The sequence below is a fragment of the Heloderma suspectum genome, chromosome 6, assembly GCF_057233095.1.
Source record: "Heloderma suspectum isolate Gila_16-S chromosome 6, 16-S_ref, whole genome shotgun sequence".
In the NCBI taxonomy this organism is placed as follows: Eukaryota; Metazoa; Chordata; class Lepidosauria; order Squamata; family Helodermatidae; genus Heloderma; species Heloderma suspectum.
This window is the reverse complement of record NC_139463.1, coordinates 119,828,443-119,843,166: the sequence shown is the minus strand read 5'-3', so window position 1 is coordinate 119,843,166 and position 14,724 is coordinate 119,828,443. Positions and strand designations below refer to the sequence as shown.

The 14,724-nt window shown below is 44.5% G+C and overlaps 1 protein-coding gene across 1 annotated transcript; it reads left to right on the top strand.

Annotated features, from left to right (window-relative positions):
* Positions 1 to 3,606: 3,606 nt before the first annotated feature.
* On the top strand, positions 3,607 to 14,028 carry LOC146342892 (vomeronasal type-2 receptor 26-like). The gene is made up of 5 exons (XM_084808660.1): positions 3,607 to 3,670; positions 10,819 to 11,682; positions 12,039 to 12,134; positions 12,561 to 12,687; positions 12,788 to 14,028. Exons 2-5 carry the CDS (start codon positions 11,242 to 11,244, stop codon positions 13,687 to 13,689), a joined length of 1,566 nt encoding a protein of 521 aa, XP_084664786.1. The 5' UTR covers positions 3,607 to 3,670; positions 10,819 to 11,241; the 3' UTR covers positions 13,690 to 14,028.
* Positions 14,029 to 14,724: the final 696 nt, after the last annotated feature.

The following is a 14,724-nucleotide window of genomic DNA, read 5'->3' as shown; positions in this document are numbered from 1 at the left end:
GTGACGATTCACGTAGCCTATCACGGCTAGATTTGCAAAGTCAGCCATGATAGGCTACGTCAATCGTCACGTAGCCTATCACGGGTGACTTTAAAAAAAAAAAAAAGCGCGTACGGATAATGGCGGCCCCCATAGGGAGCTGCCATTCCCGTTCCTTATTTGGTCGCTGTAGTCTACGTAAACATTTACGTAGACTACAGCGACTAAATAAGGAACGCGAATGGCGGCTCCCTATGGGGGCCGCCATTAGCGTACATGCTTTTTTTTTTTTAAAGTCACCTGTGATAGGCTACGTGACGATTGACGTAGCCTATCATGGCTGACTTTGCAGATCTAGCCGTGATAGGCTACGTGAATCGTCACGTAGCCTATCAGGGGGTGTTTTTTTTTAAAAAAAAAAACTTTCGCGTTCGCGGCCAGGCGAGGCGGGAAGCCTCCCCCCCGGCCTGAATTTCGGCCGGGGCGAGGCGGGAAGCCTCCCCCCCCGGCCTGAACTTCGCGGGGGGAGCAGCGAAGCGTCTCCCCCCCACCGCGAACGTCCTTCGACGACAGGTAAGGGACTTTCGTCCACCCCTACCTGGAGACCACCCACCCGACGTACGGTCAGATCCCAAAGAAAACAAAACATGCAGGTTGTAGTAGTAGTAGTGTTGTGTTGTGTTTTTTTAATAATGTGTACTAAAGGGGGGTCTGCCCCTGAAGGGGGAAGTCTGTCCCAGCGATTCACTGATAATTACTGGCTTCACCTAGCTAACATCACGGGAGTAGAACGTTTTTGTTTGCCAAGAGATATACCTGCAAACAGGGTTTTTTTTTTATCTTTTTCTCCTCCATCATTTAGGCTGTGAAGTACACCAGACGCTTTGTTGTTTTAATTTGACTGATAACAGTAATGCTGTAGATGTTCAGATCAATAATCTGTATAATATAGTGGCAGATATAACAATGGGACAAAACAATTGGCTAGATTGGTTAACCTCTTGGCTCCCAAATTTTAGCTGGCTTAAAGCATTGTTCATCCTAATTCTACCAGTGTTGTTCATAGGAATACTGTTATGCCTTTGCATTCCTTGTCTTATGCTCTGTTTAACCAATCTGTTTTATGTCTCGGCTAGTAAAACTGCTGCCCTCTACTCTCTAATAGCCCAACAGGAGGTTAAGTGATATGTCTGTTATAAAAAGTTTTGTATTGTGCTTTGCAGACCATTATGAGCATTCGCTTTTCATAAAAGCTATAATTGTAATGAAATTATGCATTTAAGGGGGGAAATGTAATAGCAATGTAGAGGGTCAGACTAAGTAGCCTCATGCCTCATGTCCTTGCTGAGCTCTTGCTCTCTTAAATATATGTTTGTAAGCTGACGAGACATAGGAATTTCTTATCTTGTCAACAAGGCTAAGTTCAGCATAGAGTTGTATATCATGTTCTCTGCTGTTCTCTGCTTATCATGCCCTATAACCCATTTCCTGGGATATAAACAATGGTGCTAAGAGAGGAAATGTTGAGGACTGCAACCCCACACGGGAGGGAGAGGAGGAGCCGTTTCCTATGTGTCACAATATCTATAAAAACAATCTGCTGATGTAAATCAGGGCTTTTGGCGCTTTGGAAGTGATTCCAGCCATAAAGCCCGCGCATTAATAAAGAAAAACTCTTTTTCCTTCACTCCGTGGTCTCTCTGACTCTGCTTTCTGCAACAAAATCAGATGGTAAAACCAGACAAAATATTATGAGAAGCTTCCATAGAAGTTTCATGAGCAGTAACATGTTCTTCAAGAACATTAACCTTCAATTCCATCTTTTGAACAGTGATATTAATGAAGTCCACAGCCACTTGAAGGGCAATGATTGAGTCCTGAATTGTTTCAAGATTCTTTGCCAGCACTGATAACTGAGAAGACATGTTGTTGTTGTTGTTGTTCAGTCGTTAAGTCATGTCCGACACTTCGTGACCCCATGGACCATAGCATGCCAGGCCTTCCTGTCCTCCGCTCTCTCCTGGAGTGTGCTCAAGCCCATATTCATTGCATCAGTGATGCTATCTAGACATCTCATCCTCTTCTCATCTCACTGCTCTTACACAGGCACTGGTGAGACCATTCCTGAAGAAATCCTCCGAAGACCCAGAAAACCTTAATAATTATAGGCCGGTTGTACATGTTCCACTCCTGGGCAAGGTCCTTGTGTGTGTGGCTGCCAACCAGCTCCAGGCACTCTTGGATGAGACCGATTGTCTGGATCCATTTCAATCGGGGTGCAGGCCTGGTTTTGGCACAGAAACAACCTTGCTCGCCCTGTGTGATGACCTATGTTGGAAGAAAGACAGGGGGAGTGTGACGCTGTGGATTCTTCTTGATCTCTCAGCAGCTATCCATACCATTGACCATGGTATCCTTCTGGTATGGCTCTCTGGGGGGGAGTGGAGGCACGGCATTGCAGTGGTTTCACTCCTGCTTGGAAGGTCGCCTCCAGAAGGTGGTGCTTGGGGAACACTGCTCGGCCCCATGGATTCTCCAATATGGGATTCCACAGGGGTCAGTGTTGTCGCCCATGGTGTTCAACATCTACATGAGACCATTGAGAGAGGTCATCCAGAGTTTGGAAGTGCGTTGTCATCAGTATGCCGATACCATGCAGCTCTATTTCTCCTTTTCATCTTCTTCAGGTCAGGCTGTGGATGTGCTGAATCAGTGCCTGTCTGCGACAATGGTCTGGATGGGGGCTAATAAACTGAAACTCAGTCAAGGCAAGACTGTGATGCTGTTGGTGGGTGGTTCTGCTGACCAAATGGAGTGTGTTCAGCGTGTTCGGGATGGGATTGCACCCCCTCTGAAGGAGCAGGTCCATAGCCTGGGGGTCCTCCTGGAACCATCTTTGTCACTTGAAGCTCAGGTGGCCTCAGTGGCATGGAATGCCTCCTATAGACGTTGGTTGGTGGCCCAGCTATGTCTAGGGATGTACGAATCCCTAACCTTGCTCCGCTGAGGGGCATCCACGGTGCGGGGGAGGGACTCCATCCCTCCCCCCAGAATCCTGCCTGGCTGGCTCCACTCGGCGGCCAAGCTGTGGAGCCGCCATCCGGCTCCATCCACCCGCAGCCGTACATCCGGCAACTGGGCAGCCCTGCAGGGATGCAAATGGAGGCTGTCGTAGCTGCTGCCATTTGCATCCCTGTATTGAGCCATGATAGGCTACATAAATATGTATGTAGCCTATCACAGCAGGGGGAAAAAACCCAGCATACGCAAATGGCGGCGGCTACCACCATTTGCCTATGCTGGGGTTTTTCTCCCCTGCTGTGATCGGCTACGTAATTTTACGTAGCCTATCATGGCAGGGGGAAAAAAATGTTTCCCCCCGAGGCGATAGGCTATGAAAAATACTTTCATAGCCAATCACGGCAGGGGGGAAAAAAACCCAGCGTACGCAAATGGCGGTTGCCACCACCATTTCCTTATGCTGGGGTTTCCCCCCCCCCCCGCCGCCATGATAGGCTATGTAAATACTTACGTAGCTTATCACAGCCTCCGCAGGGATGCAAATGGTGTCCCTGCATTAGCTGTAATAGCTTACGTAAGTATTTACAGAGCCTATCATGGCTTGAAGAGGAGGAAGTGAATGGTGGCCGCAGGATGGCCGCCATTCACAAAGCAGTGCAGATGGGAGCAGGTAAGTGCTTAGTTTCATGCACCTTTCATGGGGTGGGGGCAGTGGGGACTTTGTCCCGCGTGTCTTTCGTGGGTTGGGGGAGCGGGGGCTTCATTCCGTGATGAATTTCAGGGGGCCGAATGCACTGGTATTTGGCCTCATTGAGATCCAGCATGGAATTCTCTGACATCCCTAGCTATGTCCCTATCTGGGCTAGGGATGTCAGAGAATTCCGGCACGGATCTCGGGGAGGCTGAATGCCAGCACATTCGGCCCTCCAAAATTGGTGGCGGTATGGACTGTCCCCCGCCCCCCAAGACGGGACTTACTTTGGGTGGATCTTCCTGGCAGCGGCGGCTCCGGTGGCGGCTCCGGTGGCGTTGCGGCGGCAGCAGCAGCAGCAGCCGGTCTTCCGACCAGCTGCCACCGCCACCATTTCCAGTTAAAAACAACAACAAGCAAAAAAGCATGATAGGCTACGTAAAGATTTATGTAGCCTATCATGGCTAGATTTTTAAAAAAACACTGTGATAGGCTACGTAAATGTTTACTAGGGATGGCGGAGAATTTCTCCCCGAAACTTAGGGGGGCCGAGCGCCAATGTGTTCGGCCCCCCAACAAGTTTGGGGGAGAAATTCTCCGCACCCCCCCCCTGCACACCGCACCCCCCACGGGACGGGACTTACCTCTCCCAAATGTCCCTTCCGGCGGCGGGTGCAGCCGGCGGTTTGTCGGGTCTTCGTCAGGGGCGGGAGCAGCAGCCGGTCTTTCGACTGGCTGCCGCCGCTGCCATTCCAATAAAAGAAAAAAAAAACGCCCCCGTGATAGGCTACGTGACGATTAATGTAGACTAAAGATTTATGTAGACTACAGCGACCAAATAAGGAACGCAAATGGCGGCTCCCTATGGGGGCTGCCATTTGCGTACGTGCTTTTTTTTTTTTTCAAAGGCACCCGTGATAGGCTACGTGACGATTTACGTAGCCTATCACAGCTGACTTTGCAGATCTAGCCGTGATAGGCTACGTTAATCGTCACGTAGCCTATCATGGGGGCATGTTTTTTTTAACTTTTTATTTCGCGGCCGGGCGAGGTGAGGCACCTCCTCCCCGGCCTGAATTTCAGCCGGGCAAGGTGGGAAGCCTCCCCCCCCAGGCTGAACTTCGGGGGGAGAGCAGCGAAGCACCTCCCCCCCACCGCGAAAAGCTGCGAGACCAGGTAATTGACTTTCGTGCACCCCTACTCCAGAGTCAGAGTGCCTTTTATCCTTTTCCTTTAAATCCTTTCTCTTTAAATGGGTATGATATACTGTACTTAAATTTACTGTTTGAGGGTGTATAGAAAAGTACACACTCATGTGTATATCTAGTATAAAATTTATACAACAACATAAAATTTATTAGTGATTTGTTATTATTTATCCTTTCTAATTTCCTTTCTATTATTATTATTGTTATTGTTATCATTATTATGAGACTGGTTAGTAATATTATAAGGTGGTTAAATTGTTAAGCTCTAATTTCTCCACGAATTTCCGGGAGGCCGAATGCCAACGCATTCAGCCCCCTGAAATTGGTGGGGAAGTTCTCCGACAACCCCCTGCCCCCCCTGGGATGGGAGTTACCGTGTGCGAATGTCCCTCGCAGCGGCGGGTCCCGGCGGGTTCAGCGGCGGTTCGGCTATTTCCGTTGCCCTTATTTTCGCTGTATTCTACGTAAATCTTTACGTAGACTACCCGTGCCCAAATAAGGAATGCAAATGGCGGCACCCATAGGCGCCGCCATTTGCGTATGCCCTTTTTTTTCTTCCAAAGTCACCTGTGATAAGCTACATAAAGATTTACGTAGCCTATCACGGCTGACTTTGAAAATCTAGCCGTGATAGGCTATGTAAATCTTTACGTAGCCTATCACGTTTTTTTCCTTTTTTTTCCTTTACTTTTTTATTTCATGGCCGGAGAGGTGGGGCGCTCCCCCCCGGCCAGAATTTTGGCGGGGAAGGATGGGGCGCCTCTCCCCCAGCCAGAATTTCAGTGGGGAGGGGCGGGACGCCTCCCCACCCGCCAAGAATTTTGGGGGGAGAAACGGAGCGCATCCCCCCCCCGAAAAAAGCTGTGGGACCAGGTAAGGGACTTTCGTCCATCCCTAAAATTTACTGTTTGAGGGTGTATAGAAAAGTAAGCACTCATGTGTATATCTAGTATAAAATTTATACAACATAAAATTTATTAGTGATTTGATATTATTTATCCTTTCTAATTTCCTTTCTATTATTATTGTTATTATTATCATTATTATGAGACTGGTTAGTAATATTTTAAGCTGGTTAAATTGTTAAGCTCTACTATTATATGTCAACTGAAGGGCAATATATGGTTATTGGAAATGAATTGTAGGCCAACTTCCTTGCTTTAAGACTGATGATATGATATTGGAATGTCCGGTTGATTATCTATGCTGTACTGAATTGTGATATTGCCAGTGGTATAGGTATAGCTTGCTTCCTTCTCCTTCTGTTTTCTTTTTTTCTTCCTTTTTTTTCTTTTTTTCTCTCTTTTCCGTTATTTATTTATTTATTTATTTATTTCATTTCTAGACCGCCCAATAACCGAAGCTCTCTGGGCGGTTCACAAAAACTAAAACCAAACAACACACAATAAAACAATTTAAAATATATAGAACATTAAAACCACAATATAACAATACAACCACAATAAAACCTAGCAGCAGTGCAGGAGTTTAAAATACAGATTTAAAACAGCAAAGATAAAAATTTAGAAAGCTAAAATGCCTGGGAAAATAAAAAGGTCTTCACCTGGCGCCTAAAGGAGTACAATGTAGGCGCCAGGCAAACCTCACTAGGGAGCTCATTCCAAAGCCGGGGTGCCACAACAGAAAAAGCCCTCCTCCTAGTAGCCACCCGCCTCACTTCCTTTGGCAGGGGCTCACGGAGAAGGGCTGCTGATGATGATCTTAAGGTCCGGGCAGGCACATATGGGAGGGGGCGATCCTTCAGGTAACCTGGCCCCAAGCCGTTAAGGGCTTTGAATGTTAACACCAGCACTTTGAATCGGGCCTGGAAATGGACTGGCAGCCAGTGCAGCTGGAAAAGTACTGGCGTAATAGGAGCTCGCAGGCCAGTCCCTGTTAACAATCTTGCTGCCCTATTTTGGACCAGCTGAAGTTTCCGGACCGTTTTCAAAGGCAGCCCCACGTATAACGCATTGCAGTAATCCAGACGAGAAGTAATCAGAGCATGGATAACTGTAGCTAGGCTATCTCTGTCCAGATAAGGGCGTAGTTGGTATACCAGCCTAAGCTGGTTATTGCTATGTCCTCTTAAGAATACTGTATTGTTGGGAAACTGTAGATACTGATTAGGTTGTTGGTTCTGTTTATTTCATGTATAGAGATAAAAATAGAATTAAAAGTATTTTTTTAAAAATAGACCAAAAACCATGGGGAGACTGAGGAAGGATCATTTAAAAAAAGGTCCAGCAGCATTCAGACCTTCCCCCAGTTACCAGTGGAACCTCCCCACCTGCGCTGAATGAATGTGTGTGTATATATATATATACATATATATATATATATATACACACACACACACACACACACGTGTGTGTGTGTGTATGTGTGTGCACGCGCGCGCGTGTGTTTCCCAGGTCAGGCCCCACATTGCAGAGGGAATGTACTGGATTGCAATTCCTTCCATAATCAAATGGGACACAGAAGGTGAGAACTACATGTTAATAAAGGGATCTGGATGTGAATGTGGAGGAATAGTGTTTTAACACCCCCTCCCCCTTTGCAGGATGCCAGAAGCACATCCTTTTTTGTCTCTGAGAAGATTCTGAGCAAACATTTTTGTCAGGTAATTCTGAAGGAGAGTAGGATTTTTCAGAGAAGAAAGATTTGGGAAGAGCACAGGAGGGGGTGTGAGTGATAAATAGTGAACAGAAAGTATCACAATAAAAAGGGGGAGAGAGAGAGAGAGAGAGAGAATAATGTTCAAATTATTGGGAAAATCACTCTTTTTTGGGGGGGGGTCAAGTCACTATTTCTCTATAGACCTATTTATTAGTACCACTGAGGTGCCAAGGCCTGAAGTGGTCATTTCCTTCTGTAATTATACAAATCATTATAATTGGTTAACCTGGCAAATGAGGGCTTTTGAGCAGGCCCTGGAAAACAGTCAACAAGCAAGCTTGCAAGTGGTAATAAATGCAACCCATGTGCCACTGAGATCTGGGAGTAGGGGCAGGAGGAAGCCAGAACTCCCCCCCCCCCCGCCTGCCCACCTTTTTTAAGTATGTTCAGGCTGAATGGAAATGTGAGTGTTGACAATCTAAGCTACTATGCTGGGCACTTGTAATGCTACAAAAGCGAAAAGTAAGGGTAAGAAATTTCTCTTTAAGTGGTGCATTAACAGAGTCAGGCACCCCTCACCCCCACTGAAGCTGAACAGGGAGTTCCTGTTTATCGATACAGCGGAGCATGGATAAAGTGGAGCTTTGACATGAAGATGTTCCGGCTAGTGGTGATCCTGCTTCTACTGCCTCCCAGTATGTTCAAAGTAGATCGTAAAAGGTGTCTTGTGGATAGTCTGGTCCCTGTTCCTCATGAGTGGTATCAGCCAGGCGAAATCATCTTTGGTGGGGTTACTTCTCATATCTGTTATATTTTCTATGAACTTACATTCAAGGATGACCCTTCACAGAAGATGTTTGGAGTTCCACAGTAAGGTGTTTGGTTGTATTTTTGTTTTTCCTCCTCTGTATCTTCTGAGCATCAGGCCAGAAAAGTGATTTATGTGAGAAAGTGGATGCTCCAAGAAAATTGACAGAGTATTGGTCAAATCCAGGGACACTCCTCCATCTCAATTCCCATTTTGAGTTTCCTGCATTCTTCAGAGGTTACAGTAAATATGTATTTATGCATTTTTTTCTATCTTGCCCAATAGCCAGTTCACAGGCCCTGTGGGTGGTTCACAAACATTAAATGCTTCAAAAGTCATCATCAGATTTCAGAAAACATACAGAAATGGATGAAATCTGCTGATACAAATAACACAAGCAAATGCTTTTTCATGCACATCAGATAGCGGTGCTGGTTTATGCATTAGAGTGTAATGTTTGCCAAATCACCGGTTCCTGATTATGCCACAGTCATGAGCCTGGGGCATGAGTTCAGTCTGCGAGGAAGTTCAGTACGGAAAGTTTAGGGGAGGAATAAGAACCGAGAGGCAGATTTCCACATTGTCTGTAGCTGTTTTGGGAAACTAACACATTATCTTATTCTTTAGTTTTTGTTCTTACATTTACATCCCACCGTTTTTTCCTGCAATGAACCCATGGTGGCTTACATGACCCCCTGCCCTTCCCTTTTATCCACAAAGCAACAGAATGAGGTAGGTTACGCTGAGAATCAGTGACTGACCCAAAGTCAACCACTGAGCATCATGTCCGAGTGGGGACTAGAACCCACATCTCTCGACTCCAGTCCAACACTTCAACTGCTAGATTGCATTGACTGTCTCTTCTGCCACTAGGGATACATGGCTGTTGTTGAATCTGCTATGTCTGTGTTTCATGAATTCTCAGACAACTTTCATTCCATCGTCTGCTAACTGACAGAATCTGATTTTTAGGGATGTATGTGCATTTTGTCCCACTTACACAACTGTGTATTAGCACTAATGCATATGAGCACAATTGTGTATTTATACACATCCTCCCAAAGCTAAAACAAAAGGTCCGCATGTCTGCAGAATTTGCATGACTCCGAAAAAGTCAATCTGCTGCAGTATCCACAGGTCAGATCTACAGAAATCCAACATCATTTGAATCCATTGCAGATTTCTCTTACCTGAAAGATATAAAGAACATATAGTGGTATGAGCTTTAATGGGCAAGATGGAAATCAATACAGTGTATTCAGTGGTCACCTAAGTGATAAATGCTAAGGCGGGACAAATGAAGAAAATAACTTTTACTATATCTGTATATTCTTTTTTTAAAAACAAACAACAACAGCATTTCTGTCACCCTTCATCCTTCCAGATATCTTGCAGTTTACAAAAGTATGGTAATTCTGTCACATAAAATATGATAAAACAATAGAACAACAACAGTATTGTAAAAGCCAAATATATAAACAAACATAATAAACAGACAGAACATATTAGAAAAATAAAAATGCCTGGGCTTTGATCTGGCAAAGAAAACATAGACCTATGAATCTCAGACATATTTCTTTAGGCTGATATTCTGCAAAAAGGGGTCCAGTTACAATGTGATCCACAAAAGACCAGCAAGACAGAGGACACGAGGGGAGTATATATGTAGACCCTCAGGTCAGAAGGAATTTGATTATCACCCCAACACAAGAGATAACACAATATGTCAGCGATACTGTGCGGAGAAAAAATCCTGATCTTCTCATGCACCGTCAGTTACATTTGTGGAGAAGGTGTTGATTAGATCAGAAACAACTCCAACAAAGAAATGGTTATTCTTCCATCTAAACCACTAAGTGACAGAAATGACTAGGATTGTAGCATGGTAGCTTACATCTATTTTCCTAAAATAATATACGATCTCAATTGCCAGGGTTGCAACCAGTTTCTACCAGCATATCCTTGCCTTCGTGTTTGCCATAAAACAGATCAATGAGGATCCCAGGATCTTGCCCAATATCACTCTCGGATTCCACCTCTATGATAGCTACTATGATCTGATGATGACCTATCGGTCCACATTGGACCTGCTCTTTAAAACATGTCGATTTATCCCCAGTTACCACTGTGAGGCCCAGAAAACCTTACTAGGCATTGTTGGGGGACTGGGCTCTGACACCTCCTTCCGTATGGCAGACATCTTAAGCCTCTACAAGATTCCACAGGTAGGAGAATGTGAATACGGGTGTGGGGAAATTCCCCTCTCCTCATTTCGTGCAGGATTTTGTGTTTCAGAGAAGGGAGAGATATGGATGAAAGAATAAATAATACTGGAAATTGCAGCATATTCCCATAATATGAGAAAGAGAAGCAAAAGAAGCTCCTGACAAGCTCTCACCAATCTTACAGCTTGAGAAATATATGTTGTCTAAGCACGAAAATGCATGAAGAGTCTGCTAGAAACTTATTTGTACATTCTCTGTGCTTTTTAGTTCACTTATGGCTCCTTTGCCTCAGAAGAGAGCGACACAACTCGGGTCTCTCCCTTTTACCACATGGTCCCCAATGACGCCGATCAGTATATGGGAATTATCCGGTTACTTCAGCATTTTCGATGGACATGGGTGGGACTCCTTGTGGTAGATGATGATAGTGGAGAACATTTCTTGAAGACCCTGGAGCCCTTGCTTTCCCAGAATGGAATATGCTCAGCCTTCACAAGAAGAATCACACAACAAGCCCGTCTGGATGAGTGGAATGAAATGCATGATTTACTCTTTAAAATCTATATAGCTTTCACAGATGATAAGGCCAGTACATTTATCTTGTATGGAGACTCGTTGACCATTACATGGCTGAGAACAACCATATTTCTATGAGATCCTGAAAAAAGAGAAAGCACATCATATGCAAAGATGTGGATTATGACAAGCCAGACTGATTTCGTATCAACAGGGCTTGAGAGAAATTGGGGTTTTCAGCAATTCCAAGGTGCCATTTCCTTAGCAATTCACTCAACAGATCTTCCAGGGTTCAAGGAATTTCTTCAGATCATCAAACCTGACTGGACCCAAAAAGATGATTTTCTGAAAGAATTCTGGGAGCAAGCATTTGACTGCTTTTTTCCAGATCCCAGAGTGGCAATGGAATTCGATGAACTATGTACCGGAGAGGAGAAGCTGGAGAGTCTCCCTGCAGGTCTATTTGAAATGCACACGACTGGCCACAGCTACGCAATCTATAATGCTGTCTATGCTTTAGCTCACACTTTGCATGCCATGTCCTTGTCTAAAGCCAGGCACTGGGCAATGGTGAGAGGTAGAAGCATTGATCTTCAGTCTCTGCAGCCTTGGCAGGTAATGTCTACATCACCATGTCATATTTCAATGACAAGACTAGCGGAAGGTGAGGAGAAATGCATGTTTTCCTTCTCAAAAACTGGTGAAAGGTTTTTACACCTTTTTAACTGACAGAGATTTGCTGGTATAACATTCTCTCATATAATGGGAGCCTCAAACAATTTCAGTCTGCAATCTCCAACATCTTATATAATCTCTCTGTCTTTTTCTCTTTCAACAAGCTCCACACATTTCTTCACTGCATTTCGTTTAACAATTCAGCAAATGAAATGGTGTCCTTCAATGATAACAGGGTAATGGGAGGTGGATTTGACATCATGAACATGGTCACATTTGCTAATAACTCCTTCCAGAGAGTGAAAATTGGAAGGGTGGATCCCAATGATCCTGAAGGAAAGGAATTCATCATTAAGGAGGATATGATTTCATGGCACAGACATTTTAACCAGGTATGGATTCAGGGTACACTATGCCGAATATCTCTTTTCCAAATGGGTAATGAGGGTGCCAAATATCCAATGTTCTGCCTGACCTTGGGTCATCATCTCTAGAAGCAAGTCAGTACTTTCTAAAACCAGATGTTATGCTGAACTCTCCCTATATCCATTCAGAATTATATTATTATTCAGAATTATATTATATGTTTTGATATATGAATAATGAAATCATGCCCAAGAACCATGGTTCATAGTTAAACTAGGTCAAGTCTGGGATCTGGGTAATACACTCACACACACACACATATACACACACACACACCCCACTAGCTTGCAATATGTGTTTTTAATAGGAAATGATACCGCATCAGATCTTCAAATGGATTATTAAATGTATGAATATATATGATCCTAAATATATTTTCTACATATGGATAGGCGATCCCTGTTTCTGTCTGTAATGAATACTGCCACACTGGTAAGCAGAAGAAAATGAAGGAAGGGGAAAAGTTTTGCTGCTATGATTGTGATCCATGCCCAGAAGGGAAGATTTCCAACCAGACTGGTAGGTAATGTAGGACTTCAACTTTCTCATCAAACAGTGTTTGTTCTTTCAGATAAATTGACACTGAAATGGGACTCCTTTCTCTTTTTTTTTTTTTCAGACATGACAGATTGTTTGAATTGCCCCGAAGATCAGTATCCAAGCAATGATAGAGATGACTGCATTCCCAGAGTTATAACCTTTCTGACCTACGAGGAACCGTTAGGGATCAGTTTCGCCTCAGTGGCTGTTTCCTTCACACTAATCACAGCCCTGGTGCTTGGAATTTTTATTAAGCACAAAGACACCCCAATAGTCAAAGCCAACAACTGGGACCTCACGTGCATTTTCCTCATCTCCCTCATGCTCTGCTTCCTCTCCTCTTTGCTCTTCCTCGGCCAACCTGGGAAAGTGACTTGCCTTCTCCGACAACTGACTTTTGGCATTATCTTCTCAGTGGCTGTTCCTTGCATTTTGTCAAAAACTGCTATAGTTTCTCTTGCTTTTAGAGCCACCAAGCCTGGATCTAGGCTAAAGAAATGGGTGGGGAAAAGACTGGCACATTACATTGTCCTCCCATGCTCCTTAATTCAAGCAAGTCTTTGTACTCTGTGGCTGGCAACCTCTCCACTGTTCCCCGATTTAGATATGTACCCTGTCACTGAAGAAATCATTGTGCAATGTAACGAAGGTTCCGCCACCATGTTTTACTGTGTCTTGGGCTACATGGGTTTCTTGGCCATTATCAGCTTCATTGTGGCCTTCCAAGCCCGCAAGTTACCGGACAGTTTCAATGAAGCCAAGTTTATTACATTCAGCATGTTGGTGTTTTGCAGTGTGTGGGTATCCTTTGTCCCAACATACTTGAGCACAAGAGGAAAAGACATGGTGGCTGTGGAAATCTTCTCCATTTTGTTTTCCAGTGCTGGCTTACTGGGATGTATCTTCTTCCCTAAATGCTACATTATGGTATTAAGGCCTGAACTGAACAGCAGGGATCAATTAACCACAAGAAAATATTAAAGGATCTGTCTTTCCCTTCTCTGTTTTGTGTTTTGGGAGTGTTTTGGAACAAGGATGTGGAAGTAAGATTTTGCAGCAATGTTCCAGTTTTCAGTGCACTTTCTTGTCCTCCTTTCCAACAGGAGGTATGCTAAATAATTCTTGTTGTGTCTGGGGAATGGGAGGTTGTAGCACTGAAGTGCTTGCTTGAAAAATGCACAAAATTCAGTCCTTCTGATTATTGTCTGCTCCACAGCCATTGTGTGCTCCACGTCTGTCATTAACATATATCTTGTTACACTTTCTGTGATTTCAGTGTCAATTCAGCAGAAAACAATAAAAGCCTCAAACAGTTTTTAATTCATCAAATCCCTCTGGCCCCTGCACCTATCCTTCTGACATATTTGAGTTCTATCATCTAGGGTCACCTCTATGATGTATGCCGTTTTTATACAAATGGTTATAAAAACCACAGTGGGGGTAGAGGAAGCTTTTTCAGTGTAGAAGAATACATGTGAGATCTGAATTGAGTTAAGATTTCAAAAGGAGACAGGAAATGATTCTCAGTCGAAGCCAGGGGGAGGAAACAAGCAAACCCAGAAGTTTGCTCTGTTTGCTCCCAGAAGTTTGCTCTCAGAAGTCACTCCACTCCCATGCTACTCCCTACATGCTCGCTACATATGGCAACTGAGTGGAAGAGCAGAGATGATTTTATTATAACTCAAAAGGGGCACATCCTTCATGCAAAGTTACAGGAGCGCCCCTGATGAAACCTTCTGTAGGACTAGAAGATGGATGCATCACTCACTCTGCTGCATTGCCTCCCTCCCTCCCCATCAGTGTTTTAGAGGTAAGCCAGAAAAAGGCACTTGGAGAAGAATGTCTGCATCTCCAAAGCCTGAATCAGGATGAAGCTTCATCCAGGTGCCGCTTCAGTTCTGGTCAATAGGAGTGGAAAGACTCACCTGCATCCAGCTTTCTTGTGTGCTCGCTGTGCTGCTGCATTGTCACAGCTGAGCGGGTGTCTGACAAAGCTATAGGTAGGGATTTGGGAAC